Consider the following 10386-nt stretch of genomic DNA (forward strand, 5'->3'; position numbering starts at 1 on the left):
AGTTTTATTTAAATAACCTGTGCATGCAAAACTGTAAATTATCATGGCTTTTCTCATGGCGTACAGAAGTTTTAGTAAAAAGTCTGTACCCACTGGTCATTTTACTTGCACTAAAGTTCGTCTGCAGACTATTCTCTTTGTATTCTACCATATCTGCAATAATAACTTTGTGCCGAGAAGGTGGCCACCTTCTACGGTCGATATGCTAAATCGGCTCACAGTCCCTTGTGTACACTAATCCTGTCTAACATCTGGATAGAACAGGATCCGAATTCGATTACTATAACTACTGGTGCTAGATAGGTATCATACATAAATCTTAAAACTTATAGGCAATGACAATAGTTCGCAAATAACTTCAGCGTAATATAAACCTTGAATTTTATATAAAAAAGCTTACCTGATTGTGGTCTGACGACACAAGTAACTCTGAACTAATGCTTCACTTCTTTTCCCTTGTATCTGACCTTCAGTAAATACTGACTAATAAATAATGAGGAAATGATAGGGACTTGATTTATGAAAAATACTTATGTTGGTTCTAGGGTGATATTTCTATATATTGAAATTATTGAATAAAGTCTAATTGCTATTTGGCAAACTTATTAATAACTATGGCAAACTAATTAATAACTAATTCAAGAAAGACTTAACTGCGTTTATCATAATTCTACTCACACTAATTTACGATATAAATATTTATTAACTTAGAAATAATATAAATCCATTTTTTTTCCCTATTCTATAAAGAATCTATTTCGAAATAATCTAGTGTCTAATTTATGCATAAAACTTAGGGTAATAACATAAATTAATTACAAATATTAAAATAAATAGCTAACTAATATTATTTACATAAATACTTTAGTCCACTTAAATAAATTAAAAATTAATATCTCTATTTAACTATATCAACAGATAATAATAGTATTAGGGTGGAGCTACTACTGAATCAACCAATGTCTGTGATGGCACATCCGCACATGGCAACCCCTATTCAAAAGTACACAAAATTAATTATTCGACTAGTCATGTCAGTCATGAATTTAGTTGGAATCTCGATTAATATTAAAATTGAATTAAATTATTAATTTGATAATTATTGCATTATTTTGTAAAATTATATGTAAAATTAGAATGAATAAAAATTTAATAATTATCACACTTATTTAAAAAAAAATGTAAAATTAACATATGATCAAAGTCAGGTAATTTTCAGACAGTGAACATAATTTTGACACTCGCACACCTTAAACTGGGATCTCATTGGATGAAACACGTCCTTAGACCTCTCGCACGTGCCACGTTATACTTTCAATTTCTTTTTTTAAGAAAGTTATACTTCCAATTTCATTTCATACCACTTTTCTGAAAGTAAGAAAGGAAAAGTGTTAATATCACACAAAATCTTGTTTTGCCATTACTCCGATCAACACATCTGGTTCAGACCTTAAAACGAAAAGGATAAAAAAGAAAAGCCAAAAACTGTTGAGTGTTGAAATATAAGCAGCTATTTTCTGGGCACGAGCAAAATATTTCAGGTTTAGAGAGAAAGAGAGTGAGAAGAGAGGGAAATAAGATGAATATATTCAGGCTAGCTGGGGACATGACTCATTTGGCAAGTGTTCTTGTCCTGCTCCTCAAGATTCACACTATTAAATCTTGTGCAGGTATGCATTTTCGAATTTCATTTTTTTTTCCCTCTAATTTACTTCTCAAGATCCAGAAAAAGAGATTTGGTGTTTGCCGCTGAAAGGCCCCGTTTATGGTTCTTACTTGCCCTATTTCTAAACCCCTAATTGTGTGTGTGTGTGTGTGTGAGAGAGAGAGAGAGAGAGCTTTTACTGTTGTTCGTTTGTGTAATTGGTGAAATGGTTTTATTTTCTGGCAATGGAAACGTATTCATTTGTTTCTGTGTGCGTGGCCCGCGCAACGGGGCGCCGTCAATCTCAATGTGGTTCGTGGATGTTGATAGTGCATTTTTGACGAATCAAATTCTCAGTCGTGAAAATATTGGATATTATGTTTTCTACTATTGTTTGTTAAAGAATTTTGTAGTGTATTGGTTGATTGAAGGGTTTAGGGTTACAGAAGGTTAGATTACGAAGATTCTTGTGCGCTTGATGTAAAGGTGTTCGGAGCATGGTTGCTTGGCTTAGTCATGTGCATAGACCAGGTAGAATTTGTATAAATGAGGTAGAATTGAGATGTTATAGGATGACTTAGTATTGAGAGCTACAATAAATATGCTGGGACTCAACTCGAGCCAAGGAACTGATCAAAGGTTGCATGCACTGGTTGATGGTCCTTCCTTTTTTCCGTTTCAGTTTAGGAGAATCTAAAGGAGATTCTTCAGTTTGGTGCAAATAATTGTACCCAAGAAAAGTTTATTGTTTGAGGGGTTAAGTAACTAAATTGATAGTTGAACTCACTGGGGGTGATTCAAAGTCATAGGTGATGAGATTTAGTGTATTTAACACTTAACAGCAAACTTTATGCTTCAGTTCAACTGACATACGACATATGCTTTAAGGTTGGTGGCATTAAAGTATCATGATGTAGTATGTACTTTCAGCGGAAAAATCTTGAGCCCACTGAGATCTGCTTCTACTTTTGTACCTGTTATAGATATATATGATTGGGAGATCACATTCATATAGTATTGTAATTGGATATCCATTATAATAACTGTGTACTTGTGTATCCTACTTTCAAGGTGAACATATAAACGCCTAATATGCACAACTCATCAGTTAAATATGTTGCCTGCTACTGCTGAGGCTTGCCTTGCCATCTTCTCTTGGTTTGATTGTGTTACACACATGTGCATCACTACCAATTTCTTCTTAATCATTTTGTATGATGTTGACGGTATTTGTCTGTGCAGGCGTTTCTCTGAAGACCCAGGAGCTCTATGCTATCGTTTTTGCTACTCGCTACTTGGATTTATTTACAAACTATGTATCTCTTTATAATACACTGATGAAAATAATATTTTTGGTGAGCTCTTTCTCAATTGTCTGGTATATGAGGCGGCACAAGATTGTGCGCAGATCATACGACAAAGACCAGGACACTTTTCGCCACTATTTCCTTATTGTACCGTGTTTGCTATTAGCCCTGGTCATAAATGAGAAGTTTACCTTTAAAGAGGTAATGTAATCTCATGAGACAGCTACTATATGCTTTAACGTCTTTCTGTATCTAATATCTATGCTCTATATGATCGACCAGGTTATGTGGGCTTTTTCCTTGTACCTGGAAGCTGTTGCCATCCTTCCTCAGTTGGTCTTGTTGCAGCGAACAAGAAATATCGACAACTTGACCGGGCAATATGTTTTTCTTCTAGGGTAATTGACAATTACACACTTTTTAAATGAATATCATGTATTCTTGCATCAGTCAGTGTATACGAATTGAATGATGGGTTTTGAGTTGTGTCTTGTGCCAAGTTCCTGCTGTTGTAGCTGGTGTTGTCTTTTGTTTTAAAATCAATTTTCACTTTAGTAGTTGGTAAAGAATCTTGGGTTAAAGTGTACCATATGACTCTGCCCTTGGTTTTAGAAATCAATGTTCAGGATTTTTGATAAATAAAATTTACTGTTTTATCCTGTTTCGTTGTCGACTGTGTATTTGTTGTTATTTCATGAACTTTATAGATGAGATTGCGGTATTTGATTTTAGGACTTCTTTCTCTTTCACAGTAAAAGATTGCTGGTAACTTATGCCTGTCAAAATATTAGTATTTCTTCATATTCTTTTGCTTACTAGGTGGGACATGATTTACCGAGTTTCCGGTTGAAACCCTCTATTCGTTTCTTTGAGCTAAATTACAGGTTTTGTACTTTTAATTGGTTCATGGGTAAACAACTCCAGCTACTGTATGGCAAAACAAAATGATGTTGCATTGATGATGATAAATAATTACTTGTTTAGGGATCAAATCCTTGTAGTTCGGTACTGGGTCCTGTTTAAGGTTTTAAGGATATCTGTTACCGGCAATTAGAATGTTAGGAGATCAGAAGATCTCGGTAGTTAGTGACCAACCTATGTCGTGTAACATTTTCTTCTCTCCTCCTCTTCATGCTTTTTTTTTTTTTTTCTTTCTTTTAAAATGACCAAAGTGATATTGTAAGTAGTTTATAATAGATCTTATTTTAACTTCTTTGTGTCTTGGTTTCGTCTTGCAGTGCTTACCGAGCATTCTACATTTTGAACTGGATTTACCGTTACTTCACTCAGCCACACTTTGTCCACTGGATATGTATAGCCTCTATCTCTCTTTCTGTGTTTGTTTGGTTAATAATCTTATACTATCAGATATGGGTGATGTCTCTGCTGAAGCTAGGAAATTTAGCTGAACTGTTCATATTCCGTAAAGTGGAGAAGCTGATTACAAAAATTAATAGTACTAAATTTATGCGCTTATTCTTGCCCTGCAGCTTGGGTATCAGGGCTTGTCCAGACCTTGCTTTATGCTGATTTCTTTTATTACTATTTCCAAAGGTAAACTACATTATATTTGTCAGCGCACATTCCAAGTTTTGATTTGATTTCTAGTGATTTATTTTATGATTGCATTTTATCAGCTGGAAGAACAATGCAAAGCTTGAATTACCTGCTTGAGCTCATGTTGTGCACAAAAATATTTGAGGCCAAGATTTTCAAGCAGCATGAGCAAGATACTCTAGAAGGTACTTGGCATGTGGTTTTGTTTATGCCTATCTTATGCTGAACCATTGGATTTGGACAAGAGATGAGATCCCGTTAGTTGTTTATCAGATATATGAAGTGACTTAATACGTTGTTGTAATGTTGAGGGAAGTATTATATTATACAAGCAAGAATGACTATTGGTGTTGCAGCAGAACTTATACCCAACTTCTTCAGTAGACAGATATAACTTGCCATTTTCTTTTTTCCCAATGGAAAAAGAACAAACATGTGTTTACTATATCTTCAATGATTTATTAGTATTTAACTGTAGCATATAAAGGCTTCTTCCCCCCCCCCCCCCCCCCCCCCACCCCATTTTGTTCTGTTTACTGTATGGAATAAATCAATGGTTAGACATCTCCTGATTTATTAGTATGAAGGTTTTGTTTGGTTTTCTATTTCATTTATAACTTTTCAACATCTCAAACGAGCCCTAACGAAGTCCCAAAAAATAAAAAATTAGTCACAAGCAAAACTTTTATTAACGGTCACAATTATTGATTTTTTTTTTTTTTAATTATTGGGAGTTCGCAACGGCTACCTCTGGTGTGCATTGGTAACTCAACATTCCTTTTTTAATTAACCACAAATTAAAATTTCAATTTAGACATGGGCTCAATTACCCCTTCTATAAGAAAAGAAAAAAGTGTCAATCCAAATAAAAATATGGAAAACTAGCATTTTTTTATGTAAATATAAAATTATATTCTTAATGATATTTTACATTGTTACACAAAAGTGTGTAATAACGTAAAAGTGTGTAATTGCAAAAAAGTGTAACAATATAAAATACACTATTACACACTTTTTCAAAAATCGTGTAATGATCGTGAAAATCGTGTAATAGTGTATATATTAGAAAAATATATATTAATAATATATGTATGATCCCCCTAAAAGAAATTATACATATGATCAAGATTCACAAGTAGCAATAAAGCTGAGGCATTCAAAGACCCTCCTTTGTGAGAGTTCTTGGGTTCAATCTTGTTTGCGTGCGAATAGTATTCTCACTTTTGTGTGAGTAGTGGTTCCGTCTGCGTGCGAGTTGCTTATTTGATTATATGATAGATACTTCTTATAATTCAAAAAAAAAAAAAAAAACTCACAAGTAATAATGAGCTTATCAATATATGGGAAAATGCTATAGATTAATCAATCTTCAATCTACCACACACATCCGCCACAAATTTGAATCAATATATTTGGGCCTTCTGTAAATGATAGAAATGTCGAATCTGTCGCACTGCATCAAGTAAAAAAAGAAATAAATTCGTCAAAAGGCCATATGGTTGTAACTTGTAAGTTCGTAACTATTGGAAGCATGTTTAAAGACTAGCTATATGGTCTTTGATAAATCTACATATTCTATATAAGGGAATACTTTCTAGATTTCATAACCTATGTTTTCCCATCTAAATGCACTTTTTATTTTTAGAAATTAACTTATACTTACATAAGAGCACTCCCAGCAGATCACCTAAATGCATCACTAACTCTAAATTTAGGCTAAAACAATTGAAAATGAGATAAAAAATGCATCCAGCAGATCCCCTAAATTGGATGGGGCCCACAAAAAATTTTACACCTACCTAAATTCAATCTTAAATTTACACCCACCCTAAATTTATTTTAAGCTTATAATTAATAGGGCCCACACATAATTATTGTTTTTATGTAGAAAATAGGAGATCTGGTGTATGCATTTATAAAATCGAGATCCTAAAATTAAATAGGGAAGCTTTAGGGATGAATATAGGAGCATAATTTTGGGATTTCTGCTGGGAGTGCTCTAAATATATGTGCATACATATTAATTTGTCTTATACGAGAGATATTATTATATAGTATACATAAATATAACACGATTTTATATCTTTGCATTAGCTATATAAATATATACTGATATTATTGTATATTTAATAGATCGATAATAAAACTTAAATATATATATACATAGAGAGAATGAATCCACTGAGAATGAATAAATGTGACGAGCAATGAAAATACATGAAAAAAACAATGAAATCCATGAATATGAGACGAACAAATCCATGAAATTCACAAACAAAACATTCAGCTAATATTAATATGGTTCATATCGTGTTCGTGGATTTCATGAGTTTATTCATTGATTTTATAGATTTATTCATGTGTAATTTTCACTGGATCATAATTATATATAGAGGGTATAATTTTAGTGAAAATATATTTTTCGTGAGAATCATTGTAATTAGTGCATTTAGTGTCAAAATTAAGACATTTGATAAAAAATAAAATTTTTGCTCCTTCAGAATCTTGAATCCAAGTGATGCATTTGGTTTTCCATTTGATGTGCGTCAAGATTTTTACTCACAGATGTTGTTGGCATCAATATAATTGATCAACTTCATTGAAACCCTAGATTTGTCTTGGCACATACCAGAAAAAAACTTGTTTATTAAACATTCATTTGTACCTCCACACCTAAGTCTAGAGTAGTACATAAATCTGGCATCTCACAACTGCTAATTATAGAGAGGGAGAGGGAGAGATTGTCAAGCCGGTTTGAGAGTTGAGAGGGTGAATTTGTAATAATTGAGGAGAAAATTGAGGCAATTGACGCACAATATTAAGATGGCGGCGAAGAGAGCTATGGCCGTCCACGGACTACGAAAATAAGTATGAAGAAGCTCTGCCTTGAAGGTCTTGGTTTTGCTTCTGCAGTGCTCGTTGATTCTCTCCCTCACCCCTCTGAACACATCTTTCCTGCACGACCCATCCGTATTCAACGCACTGAACATCTTCACCACCTCCTCGTCGTTAGCCACGCAGCTCACCACTATCCCCTTCTCCCGCAGCTCCTTCACGTCCTCCGCCTTCATTATCAGCGCCTTCATGAATTTCACGTACGACGTCACCGCGAAATCCGTCCCGCTCCCCGCCGACATTTCCATCGCGATTATGTTCGACAGGATCACGTTCGTCTTGTTGTCCACCAGCAAAATTGGAAGCCGAAGCATCCCGTAGAATGAGTGCGATCTGAATTCGATGTCTGTCAAGCAGTAGGATTTTGATTTGGTCGGCCGGAAATGGATCCCCTTCGCTTTCAGATCTGTAACCGATCGGAACTGGCTGTTCACCGCCTTCACGGTTTCAGCTTCCGTCGTCTCCTTCTCCTGGACGAGTGCTGCACGGCACGCGTCGAGAAGGTGCCTAACTTGTTTCCCCTCAGGAACTTGCGGCAGGTTTTGGGTGCAGGAGTCCCCACAGTTTATCATGGAGCTTACGAGACGGCAGAAAAAGGCGTCGACTGATTTATCATCAATGCCCTCACATGTGAAGGGGATGATGATTTTGAGTAAGAAAAAGGGGAGCTGATTCTCCCACATGAAGAAGTCGCGGACTATAACTGCGAGTCTGGACATTCCGAGGCGATTGAGGACGTCGTCGTGGTCGTAGTGCGCGGCCATCTTCTGGATGCAGTAGATGAGGAAGCAGGCGTCGAGGAGCATCATTTTAGACAATGCTTCGTCGCTCAAGTGGTTTATATCTTCGTAGAAGGCTCTGATTTCGCGTGAGAGGTTTCTGATGTCCCTGAGAAGGACGCTGCTTTGGGTGTCTGAGAGGAGCAGGGGGAGGATCTCGGATTTGAGATGCTCGAGTTTCTTGAGGCGGGGGTGGCCGTGATGGTAGGGGCCGAGGGAGACGAGGACGGGGTGGTAGATGCCGTCGTCTATTTCTCTCTTGCACCCGACCACTTGTGTCGCCACTCTCTGCAGAACCACCGCCGCCGGCGGTATATCGACGCCCACGTACTCCTTATGTTTTGGTGAAACCTCTCCCATATTTATCTATACACTACAATTTTTATGGTTTTTGTTTTTGAATGACATTCAACACACAAGAGCGCAGGTTTTATAGCGATCTCTCTCTCTCCCTCATTTATCTATACAAATTACAATTTTCGTGATTTTTGTTTCGGTGAGCCCACTAAATTATGATCCCACATTTACTCAGGATGAAATCCTCTGTTCCACAATTTGATATGTACAACCTCGTACCACTCTTAATTTGTCTATTTTATCATTATTTGTTGTTAAAATAAAAAATATTATTATATTATGAACTCTAATTAATATTTATAACTAAAAATTGAAATTTAAAAAAATTATTATACCCTAACTTTGAATTAATTAACCCAAATAATCAATTATTAATTCAAACAAATATAAAAAAATAATTATAAACCCTAATTCGATAAGTGAACCCTTGTTAATTATCTTCTTATTATATTAAAGCATAATAAATTAAAATTGAAGAAAATATAATTAAAAATTATAATAAATTAAGAGTGGTACATGGTGGTATACACTAAATTGTGGGACAGAGTATCCCATGTGGATTTACTCTGTCGGTGTTAAAAATAAGTTACTATTACTCTATCTCACAAAAACATTAATATTTTCTTTTTTGTACACGATCTCATCACAATCTCTTTATTTTTTATTTTTACTTTTCTTAAAATAAGACTCTTTTGCCACTTATAAATATTCAAATTTTTGTGAGATGAAAAGAGTATTTTTATTTGGAGATGAATAGGGTATAGGGATGACAATAGATGTTGGACCCGATCTGGACCTTGCAAAAAACGGACCTAATGGATTTGGATCGAATTTGGATTATTCCTAAGAATTTCATACTAGATCTGAAGCAAGAATTTTGAGACCCAAATTCGGCCCGCAGATCCAGTTATATACAAAAAAATATATATTGTTTATTTTTTTATGTAACTCTTCTAAACTAATCTATACATCTATTATCATAAATAATATTCTTATAATTTTATTAAAGGTAATATTTTACTCTTATCTTAATTTAAATTTTATTTATTATTATCTCATTTATTTGTATTTACAAATATTATTTTCTTTTTTCAAGGTAAAATAGAAGTCAGATATTTTGTTCTACCGTTGCTGAATATTGCGATGAAGATAAACACAAAATTCATTTTAATGATATGGTAATTAGTTTTTTTCTTAATTTCTTTAGGATGTTGACGATGTTGAAGACATCTTTGAATGATTGCAAAAATTGATTGTTTAAATATGTTGTTGAACTATTAGTTTACTACTAATATGTTACTCCCTCCGTCCCACAAATCTTGACACATATTTCTTTTTGGACCGTCCCACGAATCTTGACACATTTTCAAATAAGGTAATAATTATTACTTTCTCTCTTACTTTATCACTTTTATTATCTCCTCTCTCCTATTTTATCACTTTTATACTTTATTAATTACAAACTTAAACACTAATCTACAACTCCTTAATTATTGTGCCGAAACCAAACGTGTCTAGATTCGTGGGACGGGGGGAGTATTTAGTACTTGATTATTATATTCTTGCTTATTTTGAATTCTTATAATAATTTTTGTGTTAATAGGCAAAAATGCCCACATCCTTAAGTTTTTTTATAAAAATGCCCTGAGTTATAAAACTAAGCATTTTATGCCCAAGTTAAGTGAACCATCGAAAATACCCTTTGATTGTGATAGATATGCATTGTTTTTCACAAAAAATCTTACACATCTATGACAAAAGTTGTTAAAGTGTAAGAAAAACATCAATGTCATCAATTTAAAGACTAATTTTGGTCAAATAAGTGTTGGAAAAGGTGAAAGATGGT

The 10386-nt window shown here is 34.3% G+C and overlaps 2 protein-coding genes across 2 annotated transcripts; one reads left to right on the forward strand and one right to left on the reverse strand.

Moving 5' to 3' along the window:
- Positions 1 to 1323: 1323 nt before the first annotated feature.
- On the forward strand, positions 1324 to 4989 carry LOC131001307 (ER lumen protein-retaining receptor-like). The gene is made up of 6 exons (XM_057927665.1): positions 1324 to 1670; positions 2888 to 3153; positions 3235 to 3350; positions 4191 to 4264; positions 4443 to 4506; positions 4590 to 4989. The coding sequence occupies exons 1-6, from the start codon at positions 1580 to 1582 to the stop codon at positions 4624 to 4626; spliced, it is 648 nt and encodes a 215-aa protein (XP_057783648.1). The 5' UTR covers positions 1324 to 1579; the 3' UTR covers positions 4627 to 4989.
- Positions 4990 to 7253: 2264 nt separating this feature from the next.
- Positions 7254 to 8543, reverse strand: LOC130998111 (UPF0481 protein At3g47200-like). The gene has a single exon (XM_057923546.1). It carries the CDS (start codon positions 8541 to 8543, stop codon positions 7254 to 7256), a length of 1290 nt encoding a protein of 429 aa, XP_057779529.1.
- Between the last annotated feature and the right edge of the window lie 1843 nt (positions 8544 to 10386).

Source organism: Salvia miltiorrhiza, chromosome 8 (assembly GCF_028751815.1).
Source record: "Salvia miltiorrhiza cultivar Shanhuang (shh) chromosome 8, IMPLAD_Smil_shh, whole genome shotgun sequence".
Classification (NCBI taxonomy): domain Eukaryota; kingdom Viridiplantae; phylum Streptophyta; class Magnoliopsida; order Lamiales; family Lamiaceae; genus Salvia; species Salvia miltiorrhiza.